The sequence below is a fragment of the Staurois parvus genome, unplaced genomic scaffold (genome assembly GCF_062004578.1).
Source record: "Staurois parvus isolate SC_StPar_1 unplaced genomic scaffold, SC_StPar_1.0 ptg000533l, whole genome shotgun sequence".
Taxonomy (NCBI): Eukaryota; Metazoa; Chordata; class Amphibia; order Anura; family Ranidae; genus Staurois; species Staurois parvus.
In genome coordinates, this window is record NW_028318329.1 from 472333 (window position 1) to 490728 (window position 18396).

The 18396-nt window shown below is 41.6% G+C and overlaps 1 protein-coding gene across 6 annotated transcripts in view; it reads right to left on the minus strand.

The window, feature by feature from the left end:
• DMXL2 (Dmx like 2) overlaps window positions 1-18396 on the minus strand; it is a 210425-nt gene that overhangs the window by 123235 nt on the left and 68794 nt on the right. For all 6 annotated transcript variants that reach the window (XM_089690563.1, XM_089690560.1, XM_089690562.1 and 3 more), the window contains exons 7-8: window positions 8975-9144; window positions 3000-3177 (exon numbers count right to left, since the gene is read on the minus strand). In XM_089690563.1, coding sequence (XP_089546689.1) covers window positions 3000-3177; window positions 8975-9144 — 348 coding nt within the window. The remainder of the gene's footprint in view (window positions 1-2999; window positions 3178-8974; window positions 9145-18396) is intronic.

Below are 18396 nucleotides of genomic sequence, written 5' to 3' on the forward strand. Positions count from 1 at the left end.
CTACATAGGGGTGAATGGGCCTAAGGATACACACTTAATGAATGTAAAGATCATAAAAGCTGTCACCAATGATAACGTGGTTCTTGTGCTTGGAAATCTATACAGCTAACATGGAATAAGGAATAAAATGATGCCGTGTACATTCTGTGAGGAGAGATAAGACTATCTTCACACACACAACTGCTCAAAGCTTAGGTTCAACGAACTCCGATATCTCTCATATACCCGTAGGTCACCACTACAAAGGAGAAAATGATGGTGGGTCGTTGGAAAAAAGTTACCCACTATAAGTGTGAAAGTGCACCTGTGCCAAGACTATAGACATTAAAGTATTAACATTCTTAACAAGCAGTACAATAGCTATAATGCAAGCCCTCACTGACCTCTCTTAGCTGCTTGTGCTGTGAAGTATTCCCAAAGACTCCTAAAGTGTATTTCCCCTTTCGCAGTCAAAAACCCACTTTGTTATGTGTTCCCATTCATACAGAAAATGAATTTTCCTTTAAATGTCTCTTAGAAGCAGGCGTTATGGCTGACTGCAAGTTTTTTTGAACAATGTCAGAGTGAGCGTGTCCCAAGTCTGTCCTCAATATAAATGCAAGAAGCCCACCCTCTAAACCGTGAAACTCTCTGTTAGGATATGCAGTGTTACAATTGATAATGACGTTCTGCCTGAATGGTACAGAAGAGGTTAATTATGGCAAACACAGCTGCCCAGCTCCCACATAAATAAAGAGAACTGTGAATGTAGGATTTTTCCTTGTTTGAGAGCTCAAAACAGAGCATCTAAAAAAGGTTAAAGGCTAAGTGCACCTTTTTTTTTTCTAAATTCCAGCTCCCTATGTACCAATACACCATTAAAGTGGAGCTTCAGCCAAAAAGGTGATTTTGACAGGTACCCGCTCCCACTTCCACTGCGACCACCTAGGCCACGGGTGTCAAACTGGCGGACCTCCAGCTGTTGCCAAACTACAAGTCCCATGAGGCAATGCAAGATTGACAGTTACAAGCAAGACTCCTAAAGGTAGAGGCATGATGGGACTTGTAGTTTCGCAACAGCTGGAGGGCCGCCAGTTTGACACCCCTGACCTAGGCAATCAAAATTGGAAGTTGTCCTCTCCCTCCCCATAGTCTTATGGGACATGTGACAGGTCCCAGAAGACTAAAGGACCATTCACAAGCCGCAGCGCTACTCACTCATGTGCAGTGGGCACCCTACTGTGAAGTTACAAGCTGTTACAGCCAGGTGCCCACACTTAGGATGCCAGCGCTGGGGAGTGAGGACAGTCGGTGAAACTGGCTGTGGTGAGTACACTGCTGGATCGTGGGACAGATGAGTGGCTGTTCAGCAGCTACAGTTTTTGTAGCTGCTGACTTATTTTTCCAGTTTTGACTGGAACTCCACTTTACAGTACCTTGGTTGCAGAACAAAAAAAAACTCTTTGATTTTGAGAACATGGCCTTACTGTATTTGTTAGAAAGCTTCATCTTGCAGGTATGTAGATTTAGGACAGAGAAGCCAGTAAGACACAGGAAGGAATTTACCCAGCTGACCTCACATCGCACACACATCCTGCACTGACCTCATTAAAACACACACCCTTCACCCATCAACTATTTTTTCACAGCATCCCAGCACCTCTCCAAGCGTGCATTTGTTTGGCTTTCCCAGCGTCCCTTCAGAGGGGCTCAGGCAAAATGCTAAACTCCCTGGGGCCGCATGCAGCCCACAGGACACAGGACACCACAGGACGTGGCTAAATGTCCATGAGGCCAAAGGGGAAGTTTAATAACATATTCCAATTGTTGAGCTTCTTTCTGGGGAAGGTTAATAAACAGATCCCAGGTGGAAATGGGTTATTCTAACCAAGAATCTGTGTAAAGATTTAAATAAAAAAAAAATTATCAATTATCCCCATCCAGTCTAACAGAGCTAGCAAAATGTATCCAGAAGTCTTGTAGCTGTAACTACACCTAAAGATGGATCTACCATATATTGACATTTGGGTCACAATTTAAAATAGTATGCACTTTCAAAGTGTTATGAATATTCTGTAAGCCAAAGAGTAAATGAACAGTTTTAATTCTAGCTTGCAACACTATATGTTATGGAAATGTAGAAGATAAATATTTATGCAAAGATCTGTAGTAATGTTCTAGAAATATCCATATCATGCACAAGGATTGCTCACAAGCAGCCTCACAATAACAAGCGATGGTCTTGGGCAAAAATGAACACCTCTGGGTAAATGGGCCCCTTTGTAATGCATAAAAAGATACCCTAATTCATTACAAAAGAGGTTACCGCACAGAATTATCACCGTCAAGCAAAAACTGTGACTGGCCCTGAAATGACTTAAGCCAGCCATAGACGGAGCGATTTTCTTTCCTGCAACACAGTCAGTGTTGATGGGGGAATCTCTCCCGCTGAGCCATTGTGTTCTCCTGGTGGGGGAAGCTTTCCATGTCAGACACATTGATTACTGCTAGCAGCTATAATGGCTGCTAGCAATAATTGCATGTAAAATTCGACTGATTGGTTGTACCCAAGTTGATCAATCAACTTGGGTACATTCAACCTGCCCATACATGGTTCTAATCTCAGTCCCTGCTGAACCGGCTGAGATTCGAACCATCTATGGCCAGCTTTATTCTAGACTACCCAGTCTATGCATTTACAAATATGGCACACATTTATGTTTTATCCCATACAGCATGGCATATGTGTTATGCCCCAAACAACAGATTATTTTTATCTTTTTACAGTTCACTTTTACTGTCTGTTGTTCAGAAAAAATGAAGATGTCACAGTCAACAGCCATCCCCCATTATTTCATCTAAATTCTTCAAGAGGAAAGAATCCTTCAGATTTACTTATTAACGTTGTCAAAGTGTATGTAGTACATGTTCAATAGGTGACACAGGAAAACATGATTTTTTTATTTTTAGGTATAATTTCAGTTTTAATATTAGCCAGATGTAAACTTAAAGTATATTACCTCAAGAGCATGCTCAATTTTGTCTTTTTGCTTTCCAGTAAATGACAAGCTACTACTGGAACTGCCATGCTCAATTATTTGTCCACCAAGAAGGCTATCCTCTGGCAAAAGGGTTTCTGCCCAAAGGCGACAAATGCCATCCTGACAGGATGTAAGTAAAACATTGCACACCGAGCCCCTGGAAGAAAAAAAAAACAAAAACAATAAAGTAATACATTTAATCTAGCGGTTACAGATCTGAAAGATCTAGTGATAGTGCTAAAAAGCAAAGCAAGAACAGGTGAATGAAGGGAACAGAATTAAATATGTAAAGTTCCTAAGGAAACCTGCATCTACAAAACAAAAGCAGATTGTATATTATTTTGATTTTTTTTATAATTTGCATTTCAAATTGTGTTTTATAAAACAGTATTTCGACTTACCAAAAAATAATTTTCCTGCAATTTATGAAGGGACACAGGCAGAAGTAATTCTTGATCTGTGAATGGGGGAGAGAATCCTGTGACTTATCACACTCTCCTCCATTCACAGATCATGTTGCAGGTTGTGTAATAAGCAAAAGAACTTTTCCCAATAGAGGAGAGGGCAGGAGGGGCGTGTCCCTGTTGGCTTGAAGCTGTTAACTCCCACAATACTGAAAGCCCTGCAATGAAGATTCCTACAAAATCCAGCAGCCTGCACATCATGGGTCATGCTGCATTACAGGTAAGTAACAGAACTAAACCTGCAGAGAAAACAAAATAAAACTTCAGCTTTGAGCAATCAGATTTGAATGATAAGCTGCCTGAACCACCTAGAAATGGTGGAGGGAGAGGCAGGCTGACTCCCACAGGTGCCCTCAGGATTGGTGGAGGCAGATTATGGTGGAAGGAATACACCACCTTAGGGAGAAAGGAGGCTCCAGACCTCGAGACAATCTTTTCCTTGTGGAGGACAAGAAGGATTTCTCTACAAAAGACAAATGAGAAACTCACCTCGCTGAGGCAATGGCAACAAGAAAAAAAACCTTGCGCATTAGAGTGGACTAGGGAGTATCCCTGATAGATTCAGTCAACATAACCAGGCAAAGATTTCCAGAGTCACAGGTGAATGCACAGGTAGAGCAATGTGAGTAGTACCCTATACAGATGCCGCAACACAAAACCAGAGGTAAGCGATTTCTGAAAGAGCTGAGAATTGTCCTTAACCACTTCAAGTCCGGACACTTTCACCCCCTTCCTGTCCAGGCCAATTTTCAGCTTTCAGCGGTATCACACTTTGAATGACAATTGCGCGGTCATGCAACACTGTACCCATATGATTTTTTTTAGCATTTTTTTTTAGATAGATAAAACTTTATTTTGGTGGTAATTATTCACCACTGGGATTTTTATTTTTTTTGCTATATAAATTAAAGTCCAAACATTTTGAAAAAAAAGTGTTTTTCTTATAAAATTTTGCAAATAAAATCTTTCTTCATAAATCTTGGCCAAAACTTATTCAGTTATCTTTTTAGCAAAAAAAAAAAACCAAATTAGTTTATAAACAAAATTTATAATTTTCAAACTTTTTTTACATTTTTAGATATTATTATTTTTTTTGTTTAACATACTGTCGCCCTTGCAGTACAGTGTCTTCATAGTGACACTGTACTACTTGTGGAGGGTTATGAAGATTTTTTTTTTTTTTTTTATTTACACTGATTGCTTTTACACCCATAAAGGCTGTAAAAGCAATCATTTCTCCTTCTGTATGGCTGCATTCTTGCAGCCATTGAGAAATACTGTGTGAGCTGTGATTGGTCACAGCTTGTCACATGGTTGTGAATAGCCCTGTACCATGTGATCTCTGTGATCATTCACAGATTTCACACGTAGTAAGCAATGATGTCAGAAGTGACATCTTGCTTACTACTCTTCATGTGATCACTGATTGGCCAATCAGTGATCACATGATCGGGACCTCACACAGAGGTCCCGTACAACGATCGGTGCTCCACTGTGTCCGGAGGATACAGCGGGCACCGGATCGCGGTGCTGCGTGCTCCCAGGGAGCGTGCACAAGCAGGGGGCGGGGAGGCTGTTTATAAACGGCCACCCACCCCTGCACTGCTCCCATCCGGCCGTTTATATACATGGGCCGGATGGGAAGTGGTTAAACAGTACTCAAGGCTAGGTGAGAAAAATTAAAGAAAGGTCAGGATAAAACCCATGGTCCATGGACATCTGGGAGAGTCCACAAAGGGTCTTCCAGGAGCCTGATGAGGTCTGAGTACAGTGTCCGTCTGGGTCAGGTTGGAGCAATGAAAATTATTGCAATGCCCTTTGTCTCAATTCTGCAGAGCAGAAAAGGAAGGCACATCAAAAGCAGGAAAGGGAGAGCAGGTTGAACCAATCCCTAAGAGATATCAGGACCTGGAGACAAAATGTGTTCAGTTTCTTCTGGTGAAACTAGAAGCCAGGAGATCCACGTTCATTGTTCCTCACATGTCACAGAGGTCTTGAAACACCTCCAGGTGAAGAGACCATACATCTGAGTCTAGATGTTGCCTGCAGGTCCCAGCTGCAAAGTGAGCTCTTAGAGCTCTGCAGCGCAGACAGATTCTTGATAAAAAGGAAAAGTTCTATAAAAAAAAAAAAAAAAAAAAAAAAAGGGTTTACTTCTCTCAAAATACATTTTTTTGTTTGCCAGTGTTAAATCTTCTGTAGATGGCAGTATAACCCTGTTGTCTCATGAATTACTTCTCCATGTGTCCCGGGTACCCCCATAAGAAGCCCTGTGCTATTGAAGCAACCGTGCCCATAGACAAACAGCCATGCTTGCTCGTGCCCCCGACTCCCTCCTCACGATATCTGACTTGGCAGCTGCAGGAGCCTATGGCTCGCGGTGTCTTCTGTGGGACCAGGAAATGAAGGGAAAAGAGCTGAAGCAAGGAAAGCGCTGGATCGTGAGAGGAAGCAGGTAAATGTTTAGGGATTTGGAGAGGGGGGGATAAGTTTAGGGGGAGCAGTGGGTGGTTTTTACCTTAATGCATTTTTTTCAACAAAGCAAGCATACCTTTTCACACTAGTATTCTGGTGTTTCCCTTTTCCCTAATGCACCTATCATGACTTTATTGGTGACAGAGAGTGGCAAGGGAGGGGCAAACAAGGACAGTGTACATGCGCCTTATCAATAGATGATGTCATTTGTTGTTAGGATGTTGGCAGCTGGACTGTACGGTGACCAAGGTTGTAATATTGCACAATAAAAACCTGTATCTTTGTGTAACAAAAAAAGGTAGGCTTGACCTACTCATTGCCTTGTTGACAATTTTGGGGCATTTTGCCATGGCACCTCTGAAGAAACCAGAAAACACCAGAAAACTGTATTTACAATAGTAACAGACCGGCTTTAAAGCAGAACCTAGCTGTATCTAAACACCTCAAACTGAAAGCTCTATTTAATTGAGAAATAACTCTGAAAAACATCACCCTAGCATTTTCTAGCCTTGATCAAAGGCAAAAAATTATTACAGCATTTACTACTCAGAATCTATCCTCCCTTAGCTCAGGCATGTAGGCAGAAGGGCATGGTTAACTGAGAAAGCCCTTTCTGCAGATGAAAAGAAAACAAAAATGCCTGTGAAGACTTGCAGGATGTTTAACATTATTCTGATCTAGGCCAGAAACCAGGAAGAAACTGAAGAAAAAAAAAACAAAAAGTGTAAAACAAGCTAGAATCAAATATCTTCCTATCCATTTACCAATGCTAGCAGCATAAGCATTAAAAATACTTAACGTGTATTGAAAGATCATAGTTCAGTTTTAAAGAACTATTAAAGAAAATATTAACAAAAAAAAAAAAAAAAAAGCCCTGATCTGTTCTAACACCAGCATCATCATTTGCATATCAAAATGAATGCCCCCATCCCCAAAAACAGCCAGCAAGATTTGGATATTTAGCACTATTTTTTTTTTTTATAGAAAGCCAAGATAGACAAAACCTAAAACTTACTTCAAACTGGGCTCAGACTGACTTACTGAAATGCAATGTTTTTCCTATAAGCACCAGCCTGGTCCACTGCATCATATATCAAGGCACATTCTGTTAGAGAAGGCCATTTTTTGAATTTTCTGAAACTGTGGGCAAAAAAAATAAAAAGGCAAGCACAGCTCACCACAATGCACGTTAGAGCATTGCTCCATGTTGAGCTGGGTTCCAAAGTCTGTCAATCAGCAAGGTGTGTTGAAGTGCAATTCATAGTGAAGGGCACTACATCTCACCAATGCATGTACTATGCTTTTTTGTGCACTGCCAACACAACAGTGTGAATGGGCCCTAATGCCAGGTGTTTTGAATTCTGAGTCAGTAGCCCAATGACAATAGGTCCAAGGGCTAGTGTACATGGACTTCAGACACAAAAGGGTTTATTTACTAAAGCTGGAGAGTCCAAAATCAGACTCCCTTCTGCATAGAAACCAATCAGCTTCTAACCTCAGCTTGTTCAATGAAGCTTTGGCAATGAAACCTGGAAGCTGATTGGTTTCTATGCAGAAGTGAGTCTGATTTTGGACTCTCCAGCTTTAGTAAATAAACCCCAAAATGTCAAATGCAGAGAAATGGCTTGCATTAAGATCAGTTTGCAATCCAATTGAGCAGAATTCACACTGATTTGTATTGTGGAACAAAAACAATATAACATATAGGAGACAAAAGGGGAGTTTGTTCCATTTAAACCCCCAATCCCTCTGCAAGCAGAAAAAGTGTCCCTGGTCCTGCAGCTTCCTTTGATACTTATATCACAGCTCCCAGAAGGCCACAGGATCAGGCGCACAGAGCAGCTGGAGGAGAGGCCTGGAAGAGGCAACCATCTGATGAGAACCAAGATGGAATCAAGGAAGCAAGTCTAAATCACCCGAACAGCGGAGTACAGGACGATTGACTGTGCGCGTAAACACCGTGCAGGTGAGTATGTATTTTGGAGAAAATGCAGCAATACAGGGGTGTGTGAGGGGATGAATGAGTTTAGGGTTACTTTAAGTGTGGGCTGCTCCATATGAACCAATTAAAAATTCAAACACTACATTCCAGAATGCTTCCCAAAACACATCAGCTGCAATTCTGTTAATGCTAGTTTTGTGATGCATACTGTACAGCCAGAGAGTTGAATTGCTTTTTCCTAATTCAGTTCCACAGCTTCGTGTAACATGTCTGCTCATTGAATAACAAATGAACATACAGATTAGTAAAGTCATTCTCCTATGAGCAGATGGAGGAGGAGGGGGGCACAGGAAGCTGAAAAGCTCAACCAACATACAGTATAGTGGTGTCACCTGCCTTGATGTGTAATATTACAGCTAAATGCAAATCACAAGAGTGGTGAGAATTCCAAATCATTTAGCATGTAAAAGGTAACATGCATCTGTTAATCAAACTGTCTGTTTTAAAAGAGGATCAATCCCAATAATAAATAGTATGCATTCAGCTGTTTGATTTGAATTTCTCTTTACCAGTTACAACTCCTGATGGAATTCTTGTAGCTGCTGCATTCCAATAGTTAGAGGTTACAGAGTGATACCACACAATCCCACAAAATCTCATCTACTATGTTTTCGCTTGGATTATGGTTTTAGTATGGTAGCGACATGAAGACAGCAACATAAATTACAACAGGATAATAAAAAAAAATTTAAAAGCTTAGCTGATTTTCAGCAGTTAGCCATTATATCATTTCACCTAGACTCAAATATTACAAAAATTAGTTCCCAAGTGCAGTAGCAAAAGCAAATTACTGCAATTAATCACAGGTAAAAAACAAGAAAGGATTTCTTTCCCCATATATACAGAACACTTACTCTAATCACTCTGTTTGCTTTAAGGGCATATCCTGCTGAACAAAAAGGGCATAATCAACAAAACTTAATAAAACATCAGCAGAAACAAATAAATTATTATTGCATCATTTCCTACAATCATACTTTAAAAATGGATAAATCAATTATCTGGATTTTTACCTTGGCATAAATCTGCTTGTGTTTCTCCATGAAAATCCAATCACTGCCCGAGGATGGGCAAGGTACACAAAGGAAAAATTGACATCCACTTTTTTCTCTTGACTGTCACGAAGCAAGAATGATGATTTCCACCCAGAAAGAGGATACCAGACTTTTAGGAGACAATCATCCTGTGAAGACAATGATTGGTGTCTTTCAGATGAAAAGGAAATCTGTACATATAATATTCTGACCAGTGATCTGAACTTTGAAATAACAAAAAAAAGTGATCAGTAAGCAATGACACCATTAACTCCTGGAATATAGCATTAGGCTGCACACCTTGGCATGATGCAGTGCACATTTGATGTGCTGCAATTGTGTTTCACATGCTTTACATTCATTCTTATAGAAGGTGCATTAGGCTGGAAACTACTTAAACAAAAAAAAAAAAAAACCTCTTTAACAACATCAAATGCATAGATGTGAATATGCCCTTAGGGCTAGTTCACATTAGATCTCTAGTGAGTTTTGTTTCTGCATCAAAAATGCATGCAGTATTTTCCATGTATTCCAATGGCTCTAGTTCACACCAGTGCAGTCAGTTCCAGTCAATTTCCGGTGCAGAAAAAAAAAGTAGAACATGCTGAATTTTTTTCTGCACAAAACTGTACTGGAACATAGCAAACTGCATCAAAACTGAACCAGAGCAGAGTGTGGTGTGAACTGTAAGCAAAAACATATCCGGAATGTATCCGCAATGCATCCGGAGTGCGTTTTTGTGGTGTGAACTGTCTCTTAAAAAACGTATTGTGAATTTTAAGTTAGAACATGTTTTCAGTTCAAAAAGTAATTTCTAACATGTTGTGCACACGCTAAAGTATAAAAGCACCCTGTGTTAAATGTTTTTTAAAATTAAAATTTTTAGTGTGTGTGTGTGTGTGTTTAAAAGGCTAAAAATTAAACCTAAAAATCAAAGTTAAAAAAGTTATAGATAAGAAGAACTTTTATTAAATATAAAAATGAAGGAACGCTGTCATCGCTTAAATATTACAAAGAATATAACAGAATATACAAAAAGGAAATAAAGGCCGCAGAAATAGAGAACGAATGACAGATTGCAAAAGATAGCAAGACCAACCCCTAAAAATTAATAGTATTGACACAGCTCCAGATGATCCACACTGGCTCACAATTAATATGATCCAAAAATATTTAGACAGAATAAAGGTGAATAAAGCACCTGGACTGGATGGCATACACCCACGGGACCTTAAAGAATTGAGCTCTGTCATTTCAAAGCCATTGTTTCTCAGTTTTAGGGACTCTTTAATGACTGACATAGTACCACTGGATTGGCGTAAGGCCAATGTGGTGCCAATATTTAAAAAGGGGTCAAAATCTTTACCAAGTAATTACAGACCTGTTAGTTTAACTTCTATAGTTGGGAAGATAATGGAGAGTTTAATAAAAGACCACATAGATGAGTTCTTGCTGAAAAAAAATATTTTAAGCAACAGACAGCATGGATTCATTAAAGACAGAAGTTGTCAAACAAATCTGATTTCTTTTTATGGGGAGATGAGCAAAACCTTAGACAGAGGAGTGGCGGTGGACGTGGTATACTTGGATTTTGCAAAAGAGTTTGACACAGTTCCCCACACACAGCTAATGTGTAAGGTAAAGTCTACAGGCTTGGAAAAATCTATATGTAAATTGATAGAAAACTGGCTAAAAGACCGTACTCAGAGAGTAGTGGTTAATGATTCATACTCTGAATGGTCTGGGGTTGTCAGTGGTGTACCCCAAGGTTCAGTGTTGGGACCCTTACTTTTTAATATATTTATAAATGATATAGGGTCTGGGATTAAAAATACCATCTCAGTCTTTGCAGATGACACCAAGCTGTGCAGTGGAATAACGTCCTTACAGGATGTCTCCAATTTACAAGCCAACCTCAATGCACTGTTTAATTGGGCAACTATGTGGCAAATGAGGTTTAATGTTGATAAATGTAAGGTTCTGCACTTGGGGGCTAAGAATATGCATGCATCATACATACTAGGGGGGTACAACTGGGGGAATCAATGGTGGAGAAGGATCTGGGAGTTCTGGTAGACCACAAGCTTAATAATGGCATGCAATGCCAAGCTGTGGTTTCTAAAGCAAGCAAAATCCTCTCTTGTATTAAAAGAGGTATAGACTCCAGAGAGAGAGAGATCATTTCCCCCAGTACAAATCATTAGTAAGACCTCATCTGGAATATGCAGTTCAGTTTTGGGCACCAATTCACAAAAAGAACATTGGGGAACTGGAGAAAGTACAGAGATGGGTGACCAAACTGATATGAGGCATGGAGGAGCTCAGCTATGAGGAAAGATTAGAGGAACTGAATTTATTCTCTCTAGAGAAGAGGAGATTAAGGGGGGATATGATGAACATGTATAAATACATCAGTGGTTCATATAGTGAACTGGGTGTAGAGCTATTCACCCTGAGGTCATCACAGAGGACAAGGGGGCACTCTTTACATCTGGAGGAAAAGATATTTAATCTCCAAACACTGAAAGGTTTCTTCACAGTGAGGGCTGTGAAAATGTGGAATAGACTCCCCCAAGAGTTGGTTCTGGCCAGCTCAGTGGATTGCTTTAAAAAAAGGCTTGGATTCTTTCTTAGATACACAGAATATAACTGGATACTAACATTTTTAGGTAAAGGTGATCCAGGGAATATCCGATTTCCTCTGGGGGGATCAGGAAGGAATTTGTTTTCCCAGCAGGAGCAAATTGGATCATGCTTTACTGGGTTTTTTTTGCCTTCCTCTGGATCAACTGTGGGCATAGGATTATAACTTTTTTTTTTTATATACACATACATACCTACATACAAAGGTGCAGCACTGATAATCTATGTGAAAAATGCAAATAAATATATATGGATATATATATATATATATATGAACTAATATATAATATTGTGCAAAACAAATTGACATGAATTATCAATAAAGTCCAAAGAAAATAAAGGTGCAATGTCTAACAATATTGTGTGAATTAATGGTGATCAACGGTGTAAGGTGACATCTGTGAAGGGTACATCTGTGACAATCCTCCACCAGTATGCACTCACCAGAATCAAGAAATAAACAGGCTCTGTACAGAAATCCCTCCAAGAGATGTAACCTTTCCACTGCAGGAAGTAGGTATATGGCCAAATGAGATCCACTGCGGCTCGGCTCTATATGGGCATTCCTTAACCCCTTGCCGCCGTCACACAAATATGAGGCCACATGGAACTGGGCTTTTTTCCGTGGGGCCGCATATTTGCGTACCTGTCTTTGTGCAGAGAAGACCGTGGTGTCACTGAGAGCTCCGGGTCTTGTTCTAACGATCGGGACCCGGGACTCCCGATTCCGGGTCACATGATCGCTGTGATAGCCTCTGATTGGCTATTACACTGATCAGTCACTGTGCAGCCTGGCCCCCTTGTTTTTCTCTCTCTCTCTATGAATGGAGGAGAGAGAGACACATTGTATCTCTCTAACTCCTGGAATAGAGAGAAAAAAAAATGTTTGTAAAAAAAAATAAAAAAAAAATAGAAAATACCTAGATCAAGGTTTGATCTAGTTCAGTGCCAGGGTTATTGTTTGGGTCAAGGTCAAAGGTCAGGATTTAAAAAAAATGGTGTCAGTGTGTTTAAGGTAAGAAAAAAAGAAAAACAAAATGCGCACTATTGTTTCTGGCCTGTACTACGGGTACAAACAACAAATAACATACACATATATTGTATCACTGCGATCGTCAAGAGCTGGAGAATTTATTTTGGGTTGCTCTTTGGTGGTAGTTTATGGTAGTAACAAGAAACACATCTAAATAAAAAAAAAATATATTTTTTTCCCTATTTTGGGCCAGTTTTCCTTTGATAATAAAAAAAAAATCAGCAGATATCCATTATCATTTACCACCAAATGAAAGCCCAATTTGTCCTGAAAAAAACACGGTATAATTCACCTGGATGTACAAAGTAGTTGTGATGATATGTACGGTTTTACTAACACATGTCAACGTTGCAAAATTGTGCTTAGGCATTTACATTTGTTTTACCCTTAGGTGTGAAGGGGTTAAGATGGATCTCTTAACTCTCATACACTGATCAGCAATCAATCCAGAAGTGGCAAATCCTGAAAAGAGCTCAAATACCAGAGCCCAGAGACAAAGATATATAGGAAACGATATCAAGGAAAAGAAGTATCCGTATAGAGGAAAACAAGGGGGAAAGAGGGTTCACAGATCCCAAGAAAAGACAGACTTAGACAAGAATGGTATTTTTAATCTTAGTAGGACTGCTTTATCCCCTAATGCAGTGGTTCTCAACCTTTCTAATGCCGCGACCCCTTAATACAGTTCCTCATGTTGTGGTGACCCCCAACCATAAAATTATTTTCGTTGCTACTTCATAACTGTAATTTTGCAGTGGGAGGACTAGCGCCACGTCATTGGTGTCAGTGGGATGAATAGTGTCCCATCGTTGGTATCAGTGGGAGGAATAATGTCCCATCATTGGTGTCAGTGGGAGGAATAGTGTCCCATCACTGGTGTCAGTGGGAGGAATAGTGCCCCATCATTGGTGTCAGTGGGAGGAATAGTGCCCAATCATTGGCGTCAGTGGGAGGAATAGTGCCCAATCATTGGCGTCAGTGGGAGGAATAGTGCCCAATCATTGGCGTCAGTGGGAGGAATAGTGTCCCATCATTGGTGTCAGTGGGAGGAATAGTGTTCCATCATTGGTGTCAGTGGGAGGAATAGTGTCCCATCATTGGTATCAGTGGGAGGAATAGTGTCCCATCATTGGTGTCAGTGGGAGGAATAGTGCCCAATCAGTGGCGTCAGTGGGAGGAATAGTGCCCCATCATTGGTATCAGTGGGAGAAATGGTGCCCCATCATTGGTATCAGTGGGAGGAATAGTGCCCCATCATTGGTGTCAGTGGGAGGAATAGTGCCCCATCATTGGTGTCAGTGGGAGGAATAGTGCCCCATCATTGGTGTCAGTGGGAGGAATAGTGCCCCATCATTGGTATCAGTGGGAGGAATAGTGCCCCATCATTGGTATCAGTGGGAGGAATAGTGCCCCATCATTGGTGTCAGTGGGAGGAATAGTGCCCCATCATTGGTGTCAGTGGGAGGAATAGTGCCCCATCATTGGTGTCAGTGGGAGGAATAGTGCCCCATCATTGGTGTCAGTGGGAGGAATAGTGCCCCATCATTGGTGTCAGTGGGAGGAATAGTGCCCCATCATTGGTGTCAGTGGGAGGAATAGTGCCCCATCATTGGTGTCAGTGGGAGGAATAGTGCCCCATCATTGGTGTCAGTGGGAGGAATAGTGCCCCATCATTGGTATCAGTGGGAGGAATAGTGCCCCATCATTGGTGTCAGTGGGAGGAATAGTGCCCCATCATTGGTGTCAGTGGGAGGAATAGTGCCCCATCATTGGTGTCAGTGGGAGGAATAGTGCCCCATCATTAGTATCAGTGGGAGGAATAGTGCCCCATCATTGGTGTCAGTGGGAGGAATAGTGCCCCATCATTGGTGTCAGTGGGAGGAATAGTGCTCCATCATTGGTGTCAGTGGGAGGAATAGTGCTCCATCATTGGTGTCAGTGGGATGAATAGTGCCCCATCATTAGTGTCAGTGGGAGGAATAGTGCCCCATCATTGGTGTCAGTGGGAGGAATAGTGCCCCATCATTGGCGTCAGTGGGAGGAATAGTGCCCCATCATTGGTGTCAGTGGGAGGAATAGTGCCCCATTGTGGGTGTCAGTGGGGGGAGGAATAGTGCCCCATCGTTGGTGTCAGTGGGGGGAGGAATAGTGCCCCATCGTTGGTGTCAGTGGGGGGAGGAATAGTGCCCCATCGTTGGTGTCAGTGGGGGGAGGAATAGTGCCCCATCGTTGGTGTCAGTGGGGGGAGGAATAGTGCCCCATTGTTGGTGTCAGTGGGGGGAGGAATAGTGCCCCATTGTTGGTGTCAGTGGGGGGAGGAATAGTGCCCCATCGTTGGTGTCAGTGGGGGGAGGAATAGTGCCCCATCGTTGGTATTAGTGACACAAATGAAGGGGCACTATCCCTCCCACTGACACCAATGATACTTACCTTGCTGACTCCTGCTCCAGCCTGGGCTCGCTCTCTCCCTCTCCCATCTACAGCCTGCATACCTGGCTGCAGCAGCAAAATTTGCACTTACCTGTCAGCTGTCTTCCTTCTCTGGCCTCTCTCTTCACTCGTTCCTGCAGCTCCCTCGATCTTCTTCGATCTCCGCGCGCTGCCGCTCGGCTCCTCCTCTCCAAGCTCCACCTTCTCGCCGGTGATTGGCCGCCTGTATGAGCTACAGTTCCGGTGGCCATTCAGCGGCGAGGAGGCGGTGACAGGGGCAGCATATCATCCCGCCCACACATCGCCGGAGACAGGAGCGGCGTCTCGGTTCCTAAGACCATCGGAAATATGTGTTTTCCGATGGTCTTAGGCGACCCCTGAGAAATGGTCGTTCGACCCCCAAAGGGGTCGCGACCCACAGGTTGAGAACCGCTGCCCTAATGAGTTATCCCTGTTAAATAAGGGCCTGAAATCTGCACCTAAAGTCAAACTTAATAAGTTTCAAACATATGTAGACATTCATAAGTTCACCAGGCAGATGTTTTTAAAAATATATTTTCTGACTAATCCCCCTACAGAGAGTAAATGCACTATCAGTGACAATAAATGAACAAATTTAAAGAATGCATCATTGTACAACCCTCCCACGAATACCCATCCTCATATAAACATTATTAGGGACATGGTTATAAAAGACCTTGAATCCCTACACATTAAGAATCCTAGAACCCAGCGGACTATTGGTGCTGGAATCAAACAGCACCAACATCAAAAAGGATTTGGTCATTCGCCCGGTGGATAAAAGTTGATTATATGATAGAAGTGTATAAGATTCTGGATGACAGTGGTAACTACCACCCCCGCTGCCCAAAGACCCAGTGATTGGATATAAGCGAGAACTTAAGAATATTATTAAAACGGGTTATAAGAAAGATATCATCAACAGAAAAGAGAGATAATTGTTGTGTCCTTCGGAACCCTGTTTACCGATTCTGTATCGTCTTCCAAAAATTCATAAAGACCAACAACACCCCCCCGGAAGACTGACAGTCAGTGGGATCGGTTCTCTGTGTTCAAGAGTGGGGGAATATATTGACTTTTTTTCTTCAGCCGTTAGTACTCATTACTCCTTTATTCTTGAGGAATACCAAACAGGTCTTAAATGATGTTAAAAATATCATAGTTCCCTCGAGGTCTCCTGTGGGGCAAGTGGGATGATGCAAGGTCGTTTATCCATTATTTATGCTTCGTTGGTTGATCCCCTCACTAAATTATCCTACATGACCCAATGGGAGAGAGATTTAAATAGTTCATTAGATTTAGATACATGGCGGAATGCGGCTCATACTCTATCGAAGATCTCGATTAACACTGATCTTGTTGAATCAAACTATAAAACGCTACTTCGATGGTATTTGGTTCCTGCTCGCCTAACCATAATGTATCCTTCCGTGTCATCTAGCTGTTTCTGACGCTGTGGTCAAGAGGGTACCATGTTCCACGTTTGGTGGAAATGTCCAGTTGTGAGTAGGTTCTGGATCCGCATATTCAAGTTTATTTACTCAGTAACAGGAGTTAGTATCCGTAGATCGCCGGAAGTGGCTTTGTTCAATTCAATATACTACCCTCTGACGTCCCCAAAAAATCGACTAAACTAATTTTATACCTATTACTGGCGGCTCGCATTACCATAGCTAGAAGTTGGAAACAATCCTTGATCCCACTAGATAGGGTGAAACAAAAACCGTAACTGGATAATGGTTAATGATAAACTGACGAGTATTGTCAATGACGATATGTCCAGATTTGAGAGGACTTGGGAGCCTTGGATTAATTACATTACTGTATCGTGATAGTCTTGCAGCTGACCCCCCCCCTTATTTTCTTCCTTTCCCTTAGCAGTAATTTCCTTCTTCTTTTCTCTCTTTTTCTACTTTATTCACTGAATTATTTCTGTCACTTTTGGTTCATTCCTTCGGTTCAATTTCTGTTTATTGATTTATGAAACCTGTACATCTTGATGGTTATGGCACTCTCTGTTGTATTTGTAATGCCACCTTTCGATAATCTTTTTGCGTGCCTATCAGTGTTATGATTCTGATTCTATATCTCGTTCCACCATGTAGGTGGACTTTTTGATTGCCATCTCGTTTTATGCATTTATATGCTTGTTTCTCAATAAAAATATTGAAATATAAAAATATCATAGTTGAACCATCTACATTCCTAGTTACAGCAGATGTAGCTTCCTTATATAGCAATATAGGGCACGCTGATGGGATGGAAGCCATTGAGTATTATCTGAGTGAGTCTGAGGACATTCCAGGTTCATATTAGAAACTCTTAGACTTCACTATGAACCATAATTATTTTTGGTTCGATAAGTTGTTTTACCTCCAGACCAGAGGAGTTGTCATGGGAGCCAAATTTGCTCCAAGCTTGGCAAATTTGTTTATGGCCAGAAAGGAAGAAGATATAATCTATTCTAGAGAATGGCCGGAATTGTGTTTCTATTGGCGATACACCGATGATGTCTTTCTTCTCTGTCGAGGCAGTGAGGAAGCGTTACACAGTTTCTTCTTTACTCTAAATAATAATGACCTCAATATAAAATTGACGCATCAGTATGATCGCAGAGGAATTAACTTTCTGGACCTTACTCTTGTTAATGATGGTACCAAGATCGTCAACAAGTCTTTTTTCAAATCCACAGATAGGAATAGCTACATCTGTCATCACGCTCTCTGGCTTCAAAATATTCCAAAAGGCCAGTTTTTAAGAATACGGAGGAATTGTGATAACTTAGTTGATTTCTACTCTCAGGCGGAGATCCTCAGAGGTAGATTTTTAGAGAGAGGATACAATCGACCGATGTTGGAGGCAGCAATTCAGAAGGCAGCCAACACTGACAGATCATCTCTATTAATGGGTATGAAGGAGAATAGGCCTAAAAAGATCTTCCCCTTCATCACTAATTTCTCCATTCAGTACAGAGAAATAGGGAACTGGAGAGTCCTTAAAGCGGAGCTCCACCCAAATGGGGAAGTTCCACTTTAAGGACTGCTCCCCCACTCCCCATTAAGGATTGGCACCTTTGGGGAGTGGGGGAGGAGCAGGTACCCGAATTTGACAGGTACCCTCTCTCACTTCCGGTCCAATCGCCTAGGCGATCGGAAACAGAAGGTGTCCTTCCTCCCTCCTTGTAGTCTTTTGGGACACGTGACAGGTCCCAAAAGACTACAGGACCATTCACGAAGCACAGTGCTACTCGCGCATGCGCAGTGGGTACCTGGCT